This window comes from Vanellus vanellus, assembly GCF_965231255.1.
Source record: "Vanellus vanellus genome assembly, chromosome: 26".
Taxonomy (NCBI): domain Eukaryota; kingdom Metazoa; phylum Chordata; class Aves; order Charadriiformes; family Charadriidae; genus Vanellus; species Vanellus vanellus.
The window spans coordinates 2,251,180-2,271,374 of NC_138931.1; the positions used below are offsets into that span (position 1 = coordinate 2,251,180).

The 20,195-nt window shown below is 45.9% G+C and overlaps 1 protein-coding gene across 2 annotated transcripts in view; it reads left to right on the forward strand.

Annotated features, from left to right (window-relative positions):
- Window positions 1-559: 559 nt before the first annotated feature.
- XPO7 (exportin 7) overlaps window positions 560-20,195 on the forward strand; it is a 50,522-nt gene continuing 30,886 nt past the window's right edge. For both annotated transcript variants that reach the window (XM_082495669.1, XM_082495670.1), the window contains exons 1-3: window positions 560-616; window positions 18,178-18,324; window positions 20,013-20,106. In XM_082495669.1, the coding sequence (XP_082351795.1) occupies window positions 599-616; window positions 18,178-18,324; window positions 20,013-20,106 (259 nt within the window). In that variant the 5' untranslated portion in view covers window positions 560-598. The remainder of the gene's footprint in view (window positions 617-18,177; window positions 18,325-20,012; window positions 20,107-20,195) is intronic.

Genomic DNA, 20,195 nt, shown 5'->3' on the forward strand with positions numbered 1-20,195 from the left:
GGTAACTGGGAGCATTCATGCAGGGAACTGGGGTAACTGGAGGAAACGGTGCAGGGGCTGGGGTAAGTGCGGGCACTGGTGCAGGGAACTGGGGTAACTCGGGGCACTGGCATAAGGAACTGGGAGCACTGGGACCAGGAACTGGGGGTGGGCACTGGAAGCACCAGGAGCGCTGGTGCAGGAGCTGCTGGGGCACGAGGCTTGTCCCTGGCTGGGGTAACTGGGAGCACTGGTGCAGGACATTGGGGACACTGGTACGGGGCACTGGGAGCACTGGTTCGAAGCACCTGGAAGACGGGAGGGCGCAGGAACCCGCCGGGTACGCGGCCCCTTTAAGCGCCATGTCAACAAAGCCCGCCCCGCCCTCCGCTGCGTCGTCGCCGTCATGACGTCACCTGCGCCGCAGCGGGCGCACGGCGGGGCGGGGCCGGGCGGGGCGGGGCCGGGCGGTCCGCGCAGGCGCGGCGGGGCGGCGGGGGCCGCCGCGCATGCGCAGTGAGGCGGCGGCGGCAGCGGTGGCGGGGAGGGGGGGCGGCGCGGCGGCGGGCGCGTGCCGTGCCCGGCGGAGGCGGAGGGAGCGGAGCATGAATGGAGCAAAATGGCGGATCATGTGCAGGTGAGGGGAGGGAGGAGGGGGAGAGGGACCGCCCCGCCGGGCCGCCCGTGGGGCCGGGCGGGACGAGACTCCACTGTGCGCTCCGACCGGCCGGCAGGCCCGCCGCGGGGCCGGGCCTCGGCGGGGGGCGCGGGTAGGCCCGGTGAGGCCCGGCGCGGGTAGGCTAGGCCCGGCGCGGCGGGGGCGGCGGCAGCGGTAGGCCCCGCGGTGGATCCCCGTCTGGCAGCGCGGCCCCGGCGCTCCGCCGCCTGTGGGGCGGGCGGCGGAGGGGGGGGGGGGGGCGCGGGCACTGGCATGGCGGGCGCGGGGGCGAAGCGGCCTTGCTGGGCCGGCGGCGCGGCCTCGGCCTCCACCCCCCACCCCGGGCCTGTGTCACCGCCGGGCCCGGCCCGGCCTCCCCTGGGGCGAAGAGCCGCCAGGAGGGCGACTTCACCGGCGGAAGCCGCCGGTGTTTACCGGCCTTTTGCCTCCTCCCGCCGCCGCTGGGGAGTTTTCTAGCGAGCACCCGGGGGAAGGAACCTCTCCACCGTCCCTCTGCCGGTGTCTGTGCGGGAGCCGGGCCCAGCAGCCGCCGTCCCAGCTTCGGGGTGGTTTGTTGTTTTTTCATCCTTGCTTTTCCCAACCGTGTTTGTTTTATTTCCCAGCGAGGCTTGGCCGGTAGGTAAACCGGTTTGGGTTGGAGTTAAAAACAAAACCCCTGCGTGGATGCGCGTGCTGCTGGCCGTGGGCAGGAGCTGAGAGGCAAATGAAAGGTGACGGTGGCTGTAACCGAGTCAGGTCTTGCGTGGTAGGCTGGAAAACCCTCTGAAGAGTCGGTGCTGTCACCGGCAGAAAAAGTAAAAATAGGTACAGCTGGGAAAAATGGTGAGGCTTTGTTGTTTGGTTTTTTTTTTTTTTTCATAATATTTTAGTTAAGTTGCACAGGATTTGCATGGTGTCCAAAAGACTGGCTAAACTGTAATGACACCGGTAGTTACATATTATCTGTGCAACTTTTAAATAAATATATTCTTCACATGATACCCTTGTGGACCACAAGGGTGAGCAGTTTATTAACTGAGAACAGAGCTGTGCAGCGCTCAGGTTGTCTGGCAAGGTTGCTGGCAAACGTCTCTTGGGTAATCTCAGGGGAGGAGAGGAATTACTGCATTATTAAACAATTCACAGGCTCTAAATTTACTGAAGAAACTCTGAATTCGTTTGCCGTGAGCCAAGCCCTACCTTTCAAACTTAGCTGGCCAGCCTGCGGTTTGACACTGAAGGCGGGTGAAAGAGCCGCTCTTGTTGCTTTAAAACTGTGCTTCGTGCCCTGCTTTTCTTTGTTAAATATTGAATTGAGCAAATGGACGTTTGAGCCGTAAGAACAGGGTTGCAATTGCTGTGTTCGAGTTGGTTAGTTAAAGTTTAACGTCAAAGGCTTGGAAGATGTTCCACTCGGAGGAAGACTGATTTGCAAATACAGTTAAGGCACCTGCAGCTTGGTGCAGTTCCTGCACGGGACAAATATAGCTAACAAAATTGTTACGTGCGGTAACTGGATGGGGTTTGCTTGCTTTTTATCGTCTCTTTCTTCTCTCCAGTCCAGGCAAAAGCAGTAGCTCTGAGGAGTGTGTGAAGTTCCCATTCAAAACTGAGTGTGGATTTTTGTGGCTGGAAGAAGTAGTGGGTTTTATTACTAGATTAAAATTTTGGTGAGAGGTCTTTCTGTAGCCTGAAACAGCAGTCTTTTGGACACGATTTGAGCTAAGTTGCACAGACTCCCCTATCACGTTCATTTAACAGAGTGGTTATTGAGTTATTCAGCGTCGCAGGGAGATGTTGATTATCAGTGTGAATAATTGAGAGAGTTGTTTTTATGGCATATGCTGCGGGAGTTGGTCCTGTTTTAATGGGAACAGGGATTTGCAAATAAATATCGGCTGTCAAAAGCTATGAGAGTTTAGCAGGTTAGTAAAGTCATGCTGCTGCTTCAGGAGAGCTTTGCGTTGAGTGTTGCGTGTTCACAGTGGAACTTCCTGGAGTTGTACCTGGTGTGCTAATACATGATCGAGCACAAAAACATTATTTATAGACTGCATCTGTGCTGAAGTTATTTACTTTGCCATATGGAGCAACAGTGAGGATAAACACAAACTTTTAAGGCCATGATGAAAGAGAATATCGTGTTCTCATCTTTAAAAAATAGACATTATGCACATTGCGAGCAAAATCCCAATTTTATTGGTGGGAATCATGTAGTCAAAGCTAGCTGTGGTGCTTTCCTGTTGATCAGCTCATCAAGGGGGGACTGTTCGGCGTCTGGAAACAAAGGATGCAGTGATACTGATACAGGAGCAGAGAGAATCAGATGATTTTGTGTGGCTGAAAAGAAGTCCTGCGGTCTTAAAGCAAATCGCTGTACACCAACTTTTCCACTTCTCAAAAAGCTCATACGGCCTTGTTTTCAATGAATATTTCTGGCTGTTCCAGGTCTTGTAAGCATCACTTAAACTTGCTCATAGTAAAGATGGAGGAAAGCAGTGAGGATGTCATCACGATTGGATTTGTGGGCAAATATGAATCCCCTTACCCCCTTTTTTTCCCCCCTCTTGGAACCAGATCTATGTCATCTTTGTTTTTCTTCCGCTTTCCTTGCCCCTTAGATGTTTTCCGTGCTGTTACCCTAAAATGGGATGCACTTACTGAGCGTGAATATTCCCGTGGGAGAACGTTTGTTGCGGGAAGACGATGAATTCTGTGACTTTGTGGACTGAATGTTTCCTTTGTCTTGAATTATAAAAAAATCATTGCACTGATTAGAAATTGTTGTCACTTCTATGTGACTTATTATTTTCTGTTCTCAGTAGCCTGACTCCAAGTTGAAATGAATGAAATTTGGGCCCATGAGAAGAACAAAACAGGTGCTGAGGTGGCTACCGGTAGTAAAAAAATAAGAAATCTGGCATCTAAAAATGAACTAATGAACTGCATCCCTTTTTTTTTCTTTTTTTTTTTTTTTTTTTTGCTTCCAAGCTGGCTGATTTTTGGTTCAGGGCTGGGTTTTTCAAATCCCAGAGGTTGGCACTGAGTTTTCCATCTTTTTTAACTGTTTAATGAGCTGACACTGCTTTGCTCCAAGCTGGAAGACTTCCTTGTTTGGAGGAGTTGCGCGTTAGTGCGGGTTCGGGATTTCTGCTGGGGCCCGCAGATCCGCTGGGCGGGCTGCAGACAGAAGTGACTTCTTTCATCTCAGTACAGTTGGGGAGGAAGCTCAGTGGCAAAACCAAAAACCATATAAAAGTGTTTTTGGGTGACACTCTGGTGTCACGTCCACTTTGTGTCGGCAGTTCACAGAAATAGGTCGCACTGTGTGAGCAGGAGGAAGGACACGGGGATTTTCGCACCAGTATTGCAGGCTCCTTTGTACCGTGCTGGGGGCGACACAACTTGTTTTTTCGAGACTGTTTCCTAGGGCAATTCCTTCTCCAGCCCTAATAGGACCCCATTATATTTTTTTTTTTCTTGTGTGTTTCTGTATTATAAAGGACGTTGTTCTGGCTCAAACACAAAAATCTAATTTGGCTCTAGAAATCTATAACATTCAGCTTGCTCCAGAGGAAACCCTGGAGACCGAGATGCGTGTTTCACATTTGATATCTCGGTAACCTTGCACTTGCTTGGTAAAAGAGTCACGATGTAGCCTGCTGCCTAACTACAAATTGCTTAGAATACTTTTTCGTTTGTTTTAGTTCAAGCTTTTACCTTCCGTGTGTCATTGGACTCGCTGAAATCTCTAATTAAGGACTTGGGTTTATCTCAGAATAGCCCAGGGGAGTGCTCTGGACCTGGGGAGGGGGAAACACTGGTTCGACTAAAAATAGAGCTGGCAACATTTCGTTTGCAAATTAGGCTGCCTTTTTTTTTTTTTTTTTTTTAAGTTATGCACTTTTTTTTAAACTGCACTGTTTGCTGTTTGGATGCTCAGCACCAGAGTTGCAGATGTTCAGAGTTGGGTTTCAGCTGAAAGGTGGAAGTATAGAGTTGCAGTTCAGTATCTCGAGATCTCTGCAGCCAAACTTTGACGTAAAAAAAAAAAGTGGACGCTCCTTTTCATCGCCGAGGACTCCACCGCCAGCAGTTTATTCCTGGTCCTCCAACCGACATTGGGGCATAATTTGGAGGTCCCTTTGCTAGCAGGTGAGGTGTCCAATACATAGCTCCTGGCAGCAGACCCAGCCCGCTGTGCCTCTCCTCCGGAGGATGGTGTTTTGAAGCAGCCCAGACGGGAAAGGAGAATGTGGTGGCTTCGTTTTGGGCTGAGAGACGGGCTTGGGATGAACTCCTGGCCTCATTGAAGCCTGTGGGAGATTTTGTTGCTGAATTCTGCAAGCTGAAGCTACTCTGTGTTTAAGTTATAATTCTATTCACCTGAAGATCTCAAAACTTCTCTGTCACTAAGTGGGAAGGCAAAGCTGAGTTCAAGAGCGAGGTGGGTACCTGGTATGGCAGTAAAAGAAGGGTGGAGAGGAGTGGAGCGGCCAGGTCGGGGCTGTGAGCCTGCTGTCAGATGGGTGGTCTCCTCTCCCTGCTTTAGCGACCGAGCTGTGTTCCCTCGGGTAGCCACCGCTAATACAATTAAGGAGGATTTGTTCATTTTAATCATTTTAAAAGAACACTGGACACTCTGTAGCTCAAGAACTTTAGTACTGTTAATAAAGTCTTGTTGCCCTTGGTTTTGGGCAGCGCAGTTGTGTTTTACGAGTCTATAGGGCTCAGGCCTGCTAAAGCAAAGTTCAACAAGTTACATTTTTACTACTTAAAATTGCCAGCAAAAATGTAGTTTTTCGTCTTCCTGCTTCTAAGCTGTGGTTTCAAGAAGCATTTGTGAATAGTTTGTGATACTTTTCCGGTGATACTGTTGTGTGGCTTAGATGCAAGAATAGTGTTTTTTTGGAAGAGTAACCAGCGTCATCTGTGTCTGAGGTCACTCATTTTCCTCAGCGTAATTAGTGCTGGTGCATCTTTGACCTTTTGTGCGAGAGCAGTGCTGGTACCACCGGTCCCCTGTGAAGCTCTCTGCACATCTTCAGCTTTGATTTGAAAGAAGATTTTTATTATTTCTTTGCTCACAAAGCAAAGAAATTTGGCACAGCTGTTTTTTTCTCAGTAGTGGGTTTGCAGTCTTGGAGAAGACCACCTGAAAAAACTGTTTAGCTTTCCAGTCAAGCCTCGTTGGTGTAACCTCTGGAACTGTAGGAGTCAAACACACCGAGGTGTTAACGTGACACGGTGCTGCTCACAGCCTTCCTGTCTCCAGCAGCCTTAATTCAGAACCCACTGATTGGGCAATTAGCGGGGGTAGGTCCTTTCTGGCTTGCTTTGGGTTCCCCCTGTGATTGTGCAATATAGGACCTTCTTAGAAGGAAGCGGTTTAATTAAATGGATCTGTAAGGATCTGTCACTCACTGAACTGATGGTTGGTGTGACCTCATGCATGCACTTGTTGACGATGGTGGTGTTCTTGTTGATTATTTTTGGTATGTGTTAGTTCTGAAAAACAAATAAAAGGTACTGTTGGAGGATAGTTGTTAACCCACCCAGAAAATGTCTCAGCAGAAGCTTGACATTTTTGCTTTTGTTTCTCATTAAGGACAAAATGTGGCATTTATTCATGGTCCCCCCTAACTCCAGTAAGGGTTTGCCAGTGGGAAGCTCGTTGCCCTGGTGTGGTCAGGATAAAACATTAGCTTTACGCTCTGGTGCTTGACATCTTACCGGTGGCATACTTTGAATACTGGGTGATGCAAGAGCTCCATGATAAATGTGCTTTGATAGTCTGATCCTTCTCTTCCTTCTGCCCTTGCCTGTTGTCCTGCTCTGGAAATCAGAAGTAATTCTCCAGGCTGAAAAACGTGCTGCGCTTCAGAAAAATACCATGCCACAGTTGAGTGCTGTGAACAAGAAATACTTTCTAGCAGCTCTATGACAATTTAAACTATTTTTTGGTGCAGTTGGCCAGTGATTGCACTGTGTGATGTGTTCTTCTCTTGTTTATATCTGCTCTGGGCTGCATCTCCTGCGATTTTGCCTGTGCTGCAGGTGGGTATGGGGAAGAGGAGAGCCCAGTATCGCGCTGCGGTACCCAGAGCACTGGTTAAACGTTACACTGTGCGCTTGCGGCGCCGTCTGCCTTACCAGGATTTACCTGGTACGAGCCATGCATGTGAATCAACACCCAGCTTGAGGGTGAAAAAAGTTATGTTTTAGCACAAGAAGAGACAAACGCGTTTCACCTTTTAACAGACTGCCTTCTCCCCTTTTCCCATGTTTGAGATCAGTCAAACAGCATTTATAGTGTAAAAGCACTTCTTTCTGCTCGCAGCATTTTGGTAGCTTAAAGTGTAATTGTGGGTTTCTAGCTGAACTTTTAAAATTGAAGTTTACAGTTCTCCTTTTAACATATTGTTCAGTATTCTTGTATAATTTATTAATAACACAAGAACAAGAAAAATCAAACGACGGTATTTGCAAGAATCAGACAGGCAAATTGTGTCCTTACCTGCCTGTTTCAGCTGACTGCTTCGCTAGCTTGCCTAGTGTCTTAATTTGATTTCTTATAATGGGGAACTTCTGGTTACTGGATGAATTCTGTAAAAGGGGATTTTTTTTTCTTTTTTTCCAAATGGAAGATTCCTCTCCTACTTGGACAGGTCAGAAGGAAAATTATACAATGTGCATATATTTGTAGAGCCAGGCAGCAGGCAGTGAGGGCACGGTTGGTAGCAATTGCTTTCTTTTATCTTTTTTATTTAATTTGTATTGTTTTTATTCCATGCCTAGTTGGCACAGCACCCATACTCATCTCAGATTGTCTTGACTGATCAACACCGTCACTGTTTCTGCTTTCCTTATGCTCGTGGCACACAAGTGTGAAGCGACTTGGTGTTTTGACACCCTTATGGCCATTGGGCAGCCGTAGAGAGATCTGAAGGGCATGGATAGCCTGTATTAATAATTGCCTTTTTCCTTCCAAATGTAGGATTTCAAATAATACCATTTTAGGGATATTAAAATGGTGTACAAGGCGCAAAGGTTGTGAAGCAGCGTGGATGTTTCTGTGCTGCTCGTTAACACCGTATCTCTGTTTATAGCTGAAATGGGCTCTGGCCTTGTAGCTCAGCAATGGAGAACAGGCTTTAACCTGCTCTCGTCCGGGTTTGTTTGTAGCTCTGGAGTCATGTCTCTCGAGGCAGGAGAATATATTGGGAGGGAGAAAGCAATCCTTAGTTATTTTAACTTGAAGTGAATCTGATGGGGCTGCGGAGTCAGATCCACAAAAGCAGGTGATCTATAAATCTGAAGGTTTTTTAACACCTTTTGGCCTTTGTGGCCTCAGCAGTGAGGACTCCTGCTATTGCAAGGAAAGGGTCAGAATTCCTGTCCCAGCTGACATACTATTTTCTGCAGCTCGTGTAAGCCTTCTTGCTCCACTCCGCCCACCTCATGTCCAACAAATCTGATGAACAATTAGGTAAGATAATCAGAAAGATTTTTCTTAGTTGAAAATGTATCATTTGGTCCCCTTACCATGTAGCAGGATTGCCAGCAGATTATGTGTTTTCTTGTGTTGTAAGATCAGTCTATAAAAGAAATAGCCTCCATTTTTCTGCTAAATGCCTCCACTTCAGGATCATCTTTAAGTCCTTTCCATCCTTTTTATCTGTTGCCAGTAAAATGAGCTCTGATCTGTATACTCTGTGGACTCACAACCGCAAAGGATTTATGCCTGTCCTGCAGTGGCACTTTCTGTAATGAATGGTTCTTGAACGCACCTTTTACGTGGCTCACTCTGACTTAATTATTGTCTGTTTACTATATTTCCATTGGACAGGGGTGTTACTGCTGTATCATGGAAGTGTTTTGGTTGAATTCCCGTTTGAAAGCTCTGTGCCCTTGTATCACCGGTTCAGAGTGTTTGTGAACACAGTGATTACAGGAGTTATAGTCCAAGGACATTGTACTGGAAAATACTAATTCTGTTGTTTCTCTTCTAGCACTTGATAATGTCTGTAGCCGATACTAGTTTAACCAGTAAGTTGAAGGTGATTTGGAGTGCTTGGATTATTTTGCTGTTTCTGGATGCTGAGTTTGAGCAGTCCTGTAGTAGCTTTAGCATTTTATATGATCAGAGGCACCTCCAGAGTTTTCAGGGTATTTGGAAGGCTCCTGTTTTCTCCTGAACCACCATCTCAGAGCACAGCTTTGCATCTCAAACAAATTCACCTGCTGTATGCCTAGTGCAGACCTGTTGCTGTGTGCGGCTTGGCTTTGAATTGTTGGGGTTTTTTGGTAGTTGATTCCTATTTGGGCAAAACACTTGCTGCTCGCAGTGCCTTGATGTGTGGTATTGATTCTTGCACCTGAAGCTGGCTTGTTCTGCAAAGCTCATGCCCTGAAAATTGTCTGTTATCTCTATTAAAGAAGATGATACCCAGAAATCTGAAAGCGAGCTTGCTTCACTGCAGCTAGCTTGCCCAGTAGCGCAGTTGCCTTACTTTTTCTCCCTAGGCTCTGGTATTTGCCATGGGCCTCCTTACCTTCTGTTCTGTGTCCTGAACATGGTGGGATGAGGCAGTGCTGAAGACTTCTTTTTTCCTCCGCTGTAACCGAATGCAAAGCAAGGACTGGCATCTGTGACCTCAAAAGCAATTTTCAGTTCATTCAGATAATTTTGTAAATGAGCTTTTCCTAGACCTCAAAGAAAAAATATTACTCAGTTAAAACTATCAGAAGAATAGAAGGTATGTTACTGGTTTTTGTGTGGTGCTCCAAAGTGGTGCCCTGCAGGGGTTATCCTGCTATCTAAACAAATCGAAAATAATCCCCCACGATGCTAAGAGTACCATTTAGAGAAGAGCGTTGTTCAGTAGCTCCAGCTCCTGCTCACATCATGTGGTGGCAGTGCTTTCAATCTGTCCATACCTTACAGACCTGCACAGGCAAAGAACTGTGGTGCCTGTTGCCCGATTTTTTAGTTTTCAGCCACAAAACATAGGCTGTCTCCTTCCAAAATTACCATCTAAGGTGTCAGAGGTGTCTTTCAGAGTAAATACCCAAAATCCCATTCTTTTTGTTCTGTAGAACTGTGTTGACACCTAGAGGTATCTGGGTTGTGCTGTTAATCCTAATAATATGAAAAACATTTCTGTCCACAGCAGGAATCACAGCAACCTTGGTACCTACCCGGACTTTGTGCCCACATTACTGAAACGGGGAATGCTGGTTTGGCAGGACTCCTTTCTCTTTATAATATGTTATCAACAGGTAGAAGAGATTTTGAGAGGTTTGGCTCATCCAAATGATCGCAGGTATCCTGACTCCATGTATCCAGCACTGTGCTGGTCCCGTGTGTGTCTTGTGCTTGCAGTTTCCTAATTTTCTGGTTGCTGCTCGTTAGGAAATCTCCAACTTGTGCCAAATGAAAAGCCCTCAGATGCACAAGGAACGTTCAGTTCTGAAAAAGAGAGGTTAGAAGGGTGTGATTGCTGAAGCAGTATATTAGCTGTGGCATACAAATAAAAAGGTAAAGAGAAACAGGAGTGACTCATTCTGCCATTGTTGTAGCAAAGGTGCTGGTGCTGCTCCAGCCTCTCCTTTTTTATTCTGAGAAGTGAAGGAGCACCTGCTTGCTGCAGTTACCAGGCCAATTGTGCTGCTGTCCTTGCTTAGGGCCCTGCTGGGTCCTCCCCCCGGGAGAGGGGCCTTTCTTGGGGTAGAATTCAATAATTCATCCATTCCTAGGTATTACATCTCCAGGGGTCTCTCATTACTCCTTCAACAGCATCAGTGGGGATTGAACGCAGGAATGGTTGCCTTAAGTTTAGTAGAAATCCGTAATGGTATAGACGCAGTTTCTTCAAACCATGATGTGATTGGTTGTTCCAGAAACTAACTGACTTCTAAAGATATTTATTTTTTTTTAAATAAGATGAGTGGATTTTTTTTCAACTTTGCCTTTCCTCAAGTATGGCTGGCAGACTTCCCATGCAAAAACGAGTTGCCATAGTTTACAGCCACATGCATCTTCCCGGCCTGCCCTCTTCTTCCTCCACGGATGGTCTCATCCCTGTCAACTCCAGGAGCTGGGTGCCCTGGGCCATTGTATCTCTGTTGTTGTTTAACTTTTCTCGTTTGTTCTATAATAGACCTCCTCTTCTAACTGAATTATGCATTCAGGGGGGTAACGCTACACAATTCCACAGAGTGCTCAGAGAAAGTAATAGATATGTGACCATTTTTCCATAGGAGTCAGACCTTCCAATTAGCAGTTAGCGTTGTGCATTATGTCAGACTCCGTGCTGCATGAAAGAAGTGCAAACCCAGGACACGGTCAAGGTGAAATAAACACTTCCAGCTGGCCGGCACTGAAAGCAGGGGTGATTCCTATTTTCACTGCATCTGTTTAGTTATTAAAAAAAAAAAAAATCTGATGCATTGTCAAACCTCTAATTTATTTTGTGGCTGTTGATATATGCACTCATCTTCTGCCAGCATCTGGAAGTCCTGATGATACAGAAAAGTAGAGGTTTCTTTTGGAGATTTTTAGCCCTCGATCCCTCGATCTGTTCTGTGCCGCTGGCCTCCGAGGTGTAGTTAGCTTCAGGACTGTTCACTTAACTCATGCCTTGTATTAGAAAGCCAAACATTGCCATGTCTTTTCTCTCATTTCTTAGCAGAGAGCTAAACAAATGGCTGGCCTGATAGAGCTAAGCCTTGATAAAATTATGCACAAGTATTTATTTGCACCCAGCTAGAATATTGAATAGTTTCTCTCAAAGGTTTCACCACGCACTAAGGGCATTGTCTTCCTCCTCTTTAAGCTCTTTGAGATAGAAACTGCCCTGTGTAACATTCAAGGTTATGTGTTGTCAGTACTAAGTTATGGGAAGTGTTGGTGTTAATTTGAAGTGTTTCTGTGGGGTGGTGCGTGGCGTTGCTCTGAAGCGTTGCACAGTAAAACGGCAGGGCTGAATCCTGAAGACAGCCCTGTTCCGTCTGGGCTTGAAGACCATTCGTCTCAGAGAAAGAAATGAGAGCTCTTTATTGATTCCCCAAGAGATGCAGGGAGATGCCTGAAAATACTACTGCAATAAATAATTCCGAGATGCACTGGAAGGGTGTAGGTAAGTTTGCTTTCTCTGTTATTAGTCAGGTAAATGGAAATGGGCAATTTGTTGTTCAGATTCTCTTAACAAATGAAGCTGATGAGCCATGAGACCTTGATTTTTACAGCTATGAGTGCTTACGAAATGCATCATCCTGGTCCTTGGCAGTTAATAGTTGCATCACTCAACTTAAAAGCTTTTTTTTTTATTTTTGGTTGAAATACCTGACATTCATCAAGTGACCTGAGGCGTTCTTTGAGCCTTAGTCATTTAAACCACCAGGGCCCTTTGACCACTGCGATGCATCTTCATTGCACAGTTGCATTTGCTCAAAACGCAGCGTTTCGGAGCCCTGACTGCGTGCCGCATCTTCTTCCTCCCTGTTCTGCTGTAAGGTCGGCAAGCAATTGAGGAAAGCTACCTAATGTCTACAGCTTTGAAGAGCAGAAGCTGACGCACGTGGTGCAGCTCTGATGCCCGGTGCCAGCATAGGGCTGAAGGCAGGGCTTGGGGCGCTGCGTTAGAGGAGCGTGTGCTGCAGCTCCCATTACTTGCTTCAACAGCGTGTGTGTGAGGGATGGGCATCTTTATGGGGCAAATATAGAAATCGATATTCCTTGGATGTAAAATGTTTGAGGGAAAGGAAAAATAGATGATGGTCTCTTCCCACCTCCGAGATGTCACGTCCTGGAGGTACACAGGTAACTCTTCTGCAGCCTGCTGCATGCTCCCAGTGAGCAAGGACATAAACATCTCATTGCCTGCCCTGCGGTTGCCCGGCGCTTGTGGAGTCTGACTTTGATTATAACATATGGGGGAATCGGTTGGGGGATATTAAAATGGATGAATGTGCTTGGGACAAAAATAACTGTATTAAACATGTTGCAGGATCTCTGGCTCAGGGAGTCAGTAACCATAAGGCGGGAGGAAGAAATGTCTTGGAAACAATGTGTGCCTGGAGGATTTACAGCGACGCACATCCTTCAGGATAAGAACCACCAGGCAGTAGCAAAGTTTGGACTGAGCTTGTTAAGCCAAATACTCCATTTTAGATGCCTGAATCTGTGGGGTTATTGCTCGCCCGCTCCCCCTGATCGGTCGGGGCTGGCTGTGCAGGCTCCTGCTTACTTTCTGGCTCTGCCATCTTGAGTGCACCGAGCACAGCGTGCGTTTCCTCAATTTTCTGAAATGGGAACTGTCAGCGTGGCGAAGTCAAACTCTATTGAACTAAACCTGCCTAGAGCTTATTGCAGCCCTTGGATGTAAAGAGCGTTGCTTAAGCAACCGTGTAATATAGGATCAATTCCACAGCCATCCCCCGGGGACTCCTTTTAGGTAGCTGTTACTTTCCTTGTAGTATTTATCATTTTAAAGATGATCACACATTGTTTATCTTCACCATGGGGAAAATGCTGAACAGTAGCGAGTTTTATTTGTAGCTTGTAGTATAGATGAGATTGATAGGTTGGGGTTTCTTTCCACATTTTGAGCTTCACAGCTGCTCTCAGTGGACAAACATCTGAGGCCAGCATCATACAAAGGGGGTGCCATACATGGAGGAAAACTCATTTCTTCTCAGTGTTTGATGTTGTTAAAAAAATGAGCAATAACATGATGCAAGGTTCATGTGAGGTTGATGGATTGGCAGTTCCTGGTCAGGACTGTGCAGCCCACAGTGGAAAGAGCTTCACTGCATGCAGGGCTCTGGGGGAAAGGAGCCCCCCACTGTCTGTAGGACATTGGTCTGCAGCAGAACCTCCCTCCGAGCTTGTTGCTGTTGGGGAAAGCGGGAGTGGAAGTTTTGCTAATCATTTGTCAAGTTCGCTGGTTTCTGATAAATATACTTTCCCTTGTTGAAAAACACTTCTACTGTATACAAAACAATGGCGTTGGAGTCGGTGGTAGTGTGTGTTGCGTTATCCTCCGATGCTTTGCAGTGCCGGGCTGAACTTCAGTTTGGGGAGCTGGATCAGAAATATGAGGCTATTTTGGGGTTGTTGTTTTTTTTTCCCCTAGGGACACAAACTTATTCAACTTCTGTCCACAATAAAAAATAGTCTAAGGCTTGTAGATAGTGACATAATGAGACATCACATCTGGAAGCCGGACTTAGAAGAACACGGAGATAGGATGCAGATTTCCATTCATGGGCGTTAATTGCTACACTTTATTGGAGGGAAAAGCGTAGGCTTTGGTTGTGTCTTGGCTTTGGAGGGGAAAAAATGTGTGTGCACGTGGGAGGAAAAGTGAAATGATCGTTGTCTGTGCGGAGCTTGGAGTTGAGAGGTGGTTATGTGAAAATTTCAGTGTCAGTTCAGGCTTTTCAGTATGCATTTAAGACACATACTCCAAGCCCGGAGATGACTGGTGTTTCAGGTTGTCATTTAGCTTTTGTAGTGCGGTGTATGAGAGAAATTGGACCATGTGGGATTTTGGTGGTTTTTTTTGCTACTGCATAAAGTCCCTTGGGCGCACTACTGTGCGTTAATAGAATATGGTATGTGCAACTGTAGAAAAATCCTGGGATTTCAGTGCCGTCATGCGAGGAGCAGATAAGAGCGATTTGGAAGGCTGGGAACCGACGAGGGAGGAGGTGTTGGACACTTGGGACGGTCTCCCGTGACTCAGCAGTTCTCCTAAATTGCCATCCCGACTGCTGTCCCACAGCCCCAGAGTCCCCGTTGAACCCCGAGCCCTCATCGACACCTCCTTGCCTTCCCTAGGTGCAAAGGACTGGTTTCTTCTTTTTACAAAGAGTTTTTGGAGCCACCCATTCTCAAAGGAGCGATGAACACAAGTTTTACTTAGTTGTAATTGTGCTTTTAATACTATTTTCCTTCACCGGCCGCGTACCTTTCCATCCTGTAACGCAGCCCGCGCCTGCAGCGCTAGCGGGATGGCAGAGTGTCTCCCCGTTTCAAACACTCTGCTGTCTCATGCCTTAGTCCTTATCTAGACTCTGCAGAGCTCTTGCCCTGCATAATCGTTATACTATATGGTATTTTTATCTTGCGTGAAAGAGTAGGTATTGCTTCGTCTCCGTAGTGAAATAATCCCCACCTAATTGCAACCCCTAACGCCCAAACATCTTCGGCTTTGGAAGCTGGGTGCTGGAGTAAGGCTAGCCTGATTTCTACCCCATCGGCAGAGAGGAGGGCAACTCCGCTGCCCTCATCGTGGCAACATTAAAACGTGGTGAAAACTTAGTGTTGTAAACCGGGAATTCAGTATCACGGCAGCTCAACCACCCTGTCTGTTTGTGTGACAGATAATTGAGTAAGGGCACAAGGGGAGAAAAGAAATTTATTGGTGAGACAGCCCTAAAAATTACGTGTAAGGGTTTTTCATCAAAGAAATTTGGTCGGATTGTAGTTTATTGTGAATGTGTTTTCGTATACTTGAGCACATCAAATTATAAAACTAAAATGACGATTCACAAACTTGCGAGTTTTCATCCATTATTTCAAGTTTGGATATCAGCTTTCCCTCTGAGTTGCCCTCGCAGGCTTTGGTACCTCTCCTTGTGCCCTAAAATACTCTCCATCCCACAGCCCCCTCTGCAGCTGTGTATCTGGGGATAGCATGAGGAAAAGGTATTGAGTGAACTTTAACTTGAGGATTGTCTGGACAGGGACACTTGTGACAGTTGACACTGTGCAATAAGAGACGTAATATTAAAAATATGTTTAAAACCTCGTGTGGATGTTTGGCTTAATCTGAGTAGAGTGCACTTTTATTCCCCGTTGAGTTGCTGGGTTCACACTCCTGGATAATTTGGACCATCTGTGTGATTTTTATTTTTTTTTTTCCACAGGAAAACTGTGCTTTAATGACCACAGTGTCATTAATGGGACGCTTAATGGTGCCTTGTGTGCTGTATCTCTTGGGCAGCAGACGGCCTATTCGGTTGGGGCTATTTGGTTGGTGCCGTTGGCTTTTTGGAGTTGTTTTGAGTCCCGGAGGCTGTGTCTCCTCTGGCTCCGAGGGAGTTAACTAACTGTGATCTGCAAGAAGGCTGGCACAGATCACGCACTGTGCACAAACAAGGGTGTTTTGTCACGGCGAGTGTCGCACAAAAGGAGCCGTGGTTATTGCTGCCGGGTCCCAAACAGTCGCAGGGAATTAGCGTTTCGCAGAGGCGTGAAGAAAGCCGACTCTAGGGAAACCCTATTCCTGAACTTCTTGAAGAATTAATGCAGGGTGCTGTAAAACTCTTAAAAATAGATATTTTCCTAAACTGTAAACTACTTTCTCCGGATCAGTGATCATCAGTTTGGTGTGGGACCATGAGTCCAGAGGAGGTCACGAAAATGCTCTGAGGGCTGGAGCCCCTCTGCTGGGAGGACAGGCTGGGAGAGGTGGGGGGGTCAGCCTGGAGAAGAGAAGGCTCCGGGGAGACCTCAGAGCCCCTTCCAGTGCCTAAAGGGGCTCCAGGAAAGATGGGGACGGACTTTTTACAAGGACATGTAGGGATAGGATGAGGGGGAACAGTTTTACACTGAAAGAGGGGAGATTGAGATGAGCTATCAGGAAGAAATCCTTTGCAGTGGGGGCGGTGAGCCCCCGGCGCAGGGTGCCTCGAGAAGCTGTGGCTGCCCCATCCCTGGAGGGGTTCAAGGCCGGGTTGGACGGGGCTGGGAGCAACCTGGGCTGGGGGGAGGTGGCCCTCCCCAGGGCAGGGGTGGATCTAGATGGTCTTTAAGGTCCCTTCCAACTCTAACCGTTCTGTGGGCTGCAATTCATCGCTGTGGAGTTGGGCTGAGCCATTTCCCAAGGGTTCGGTCCATCATACGTGTGTGGACTGAAGGGTCGTGGTAGCTTTTCAAATTGATAAATGGTTGTAAGGATTTTGGAGGAACTGGTGTTTTGTCCTTGGGCTGAGGATGATACACATAACCGGGCACCTTCCTGTGTGTAGACTTTGCCAACTGCTTTTAAATAACTGAAAGTGGATTTATGATGAGAAACGACAGCTGCTGATAAATGCTCAACTGGAGTGAATATGGTTTATAATAGTTAATAAAGGTTTATAGTCATTCTAGGTTTTTAAGGATTTTCTGTGTAGAGATTAAGTCTTTGGGTTTTGGCTTTCTCTAAACCAAAACAGTATGTTGAACTGCTGACTGGCTCTTAGTGAAGTTCTCTAATTTCTCTAATGTAGCAAAGCTGTCAGGGCAACATCATCCGTTAGGTTGTTGTTTTTAAAAATAAGATAAATTGGAGCTCTGGAATATGGTACAAGGTAAGAGAATTTTTGGAGAGGGTCCCTCTGTCCTTCTTATAACACTGTCTTATCTGATGATCATCTCGGCAACAAAGCATCAAAAACTAACAAAGCATCAAAAACTTCTGTGTGCTTTTGGCATGGAATTGCTGCGCTTGTGTATAAGAAAGCATTCAGCTGTGTGCTGATGTGGTGCGTGAATCCGTCGGCTGACCCTGTAACTCAGCTTTTGCATAACAATCTCTTCTACAAATATAAATTAGGTGACTGACGGTACCGTTTTTACAAACGCAGAAGTCAAAGCACAAAAGTTATGGTATGTTTGTAATGATTTACCCCTGGAAACCTAGAATGTAGCCCTAAAGCAGTAGAAAATACCTGCTTATTAGTCTAGCAGTAAGAACCTGAGGGAGTATTTATATCCATCTGTGAAGGCACTTTTTAACTAGGACACCTAAGATTTCACTGGGGGAAACCATCTGCCTGGATCACAGTTTATGGCAAATATTTTTCCAGTTGTTTGAGCACACAGAATCTGCCTGGTGGTTTTATTTCCCTTCGAACGCGTTCACAGAGACACTGCTCAAAGGCATCCATCCCATTCTTCATTTGCTCTGTTCTGCTTTAGGTATTTTTGGCATGTGTAGTGTAGAAGATTTAACGTGAGATCCTTCCAGCATCCTGGGATGCTGAAGTCTGTTACGGTGCAATGCGAAGGGAATATAAACCAAGTTTGTAGGGGATTTGACGCTGTATAACATAAAAACTAGATGTGAGAATGCTTTTCGCCGTTTAAAATGGGCAGGTTAGGATTGTCACCCTTACAGGACAAGCTGTAAGAGGTTTTCCAGACCTCATCAGCTGCATGGTGCGGTGTGTTTGGGCTGGGTGAGTGCTGACGCTGGGAGCGGGTGCCTGAGTTCAGGTTCAGAAAGGTGAAAGTGGAGAGGCAACGTGGTACTTTGTTGGGTGTAAGAGGTAGCTGTGAAATTTCTGTACAGGTAATTTAGTAGGTTAAATTCATTTCGTTGATGGAAGAAGATGCTGCGAATTGAGCGTTTTCCTTCCTTTGCGCCAACAGTAAAGTTATGTGCGTGTGCGTATGTATATGTACATATAACCTCAATAGAACTGCTGAATAACTAAACTGGAAAATCTCTTGTTTCTAATTGATTTGTTTTCCTGTGTTGCAGAGCCTAGCCCAGCTAGAGAACCTGTGCAAGCAGCTGTATGAGACCACAGACACCGCGACACGGCTCCAGGCAGAGAAAGCCTTGGTTGAGTTCACCAACAGTCCAGACTGCCTGAGCAAGTGCCAGCTTCTTCTAGAAAGAGGGAGTGTATGTAAAACAATATAATTGTCCAAAATGGATCTTGGTATTTTGGGCATTGATAAGGGAAATAGCCCCAAGGTCTGGTATGCAGTGTTGACATTGCATACCCGGTACGCTCTCATGTATCTCAGTTTGTGGGCAGCCTATGCCAAAAAAAGCATTGGCTCTAATGGCTAATTATGCTGCTGCAGTGGGTACTACAAACGCTTGTCAATTCTAATGTCTTGTGGGCCTGGCTGCATTCTTCGCAGGCTACCACCCGGACGTGTCAAGCTTTAGGTTGAAAACATTATTATGGCAGTGGTATTTCGTAGACTGTGGGAACCACTGCCCTCTCTATGGGCTTTGGGGAGAAAATGATGCGTGTGCAGGGGTTCATATGGGCTAAAACCAGCAGTGTTTCTTCTGGAATGTTTCCTTGGAAAATTGCCCTTGCTATAGTGTTGTCTTAATAATCCAGCAGTTTGAAATAGGGAAAATTAGATCATGTGCTTTAGAATTAGTGTTACAGAAAGGATGTAAAATATGCCAACAGTAAATCCGGCCTGACTTTTTTAGCTTTCTTCTTTTTTAAGTGGCCATTTGGTCTTTACTTTGTATCGGCACAAATAATGTTTAAAATGGCTTTGCCACATAATCTTGCAAGACTTGACTTTTGGCAGAATGTGCATCCAGTTTTCATATCTGTCGGATTGGAGCCTTGTTCACAAAAATAGGAAACATTAAAGAGCCTCTTGTAAAGAGTAAGTCCTCCAGGAGGAGGAGGAGGTGGTGAAGGGAGGGGGAGAAGAGTGACACTTAACAGGCTTAGCAAACTTACGCAAAGCAAATTATTTAACTTTTTGTTAAATTTGAAGTCCAGTGAATTCAAAACAAACTGATCTGAAGCTGATGGGAACTAGTAACTGGTTTACCTGAGGACAAATAGTTGGCTTTTTTTTAAGTAGAGTTCCTAAACCCCAGTTGCATTCTCTGCATGGAATCCATTGCCTCTCTGACCCTTGCTGGAGAATTGTGGGGCTTATTGTTCAGTCTGGGATCTGTCTCATTTTATAGCCGACTGTCCTTGGGAATGTTGGAATAAATAGCTTTCCTGCGTCTTGGATACTAAGCTTTCCGCTGTACTGTGTATTACAGAAATTAGCATGCAAAATGCTTGTCATTTCCCTGGCTGTAATTTATGGAATTGGGTGCAGCCAGAGGTTTTAGGTGGTTGGATGCCATCATTTGTGTCCCTGAATTAGATTATAGTTCAGTGATCTGTATGCTGTTCTGTAAGGAGAAAATTTTAACCTGCAGTTAGTAATAAAGTGGAAGTTGTAAGTGCTTCTTAATATATAGTAACATACTCCTATGGCTCAGAGGGCTAATTGTCTTTTTCAGGCATGGCATTTAAGGTAACTTCATGCAGTTTGACTGTGTTTGCAGTTTTACTCCTGCCTTCAGCGGTGGTTCTGTTGTCTTCTGCTCTTTAAAGCTTTTCCTTCCTTAAACACTTTTTTCAAGTATCTGGTTTACTTTAGTGTCTCTAAAAACATGGAATAAATGCCATGTAGAATATTTAGACTTGCCAATTAAATTAATGCTTTAAACTCAAATTTCCAGAGAGCAATTAGCTTAAAATCCAGCATTGCTGCTTGATCTTCTGCGGTGTGCGGTAAACTTCTTATGTTTTGGTTGTTTTTTCCTTACAGTCATCCTACTCCCAGTTATTGGCAGCTACATGCCTTACAAAACTCGTGTCACGCACAAACAACCCTTTACCGTTGGAACAACGAATAGATATTCGTAAGTACAAGATTTAATTTTTCTAACCAAACTAATGTGAATGTCATGTGGACTTCCATCCATGGCGGGGAGGTTTTCTGCAAGCTACT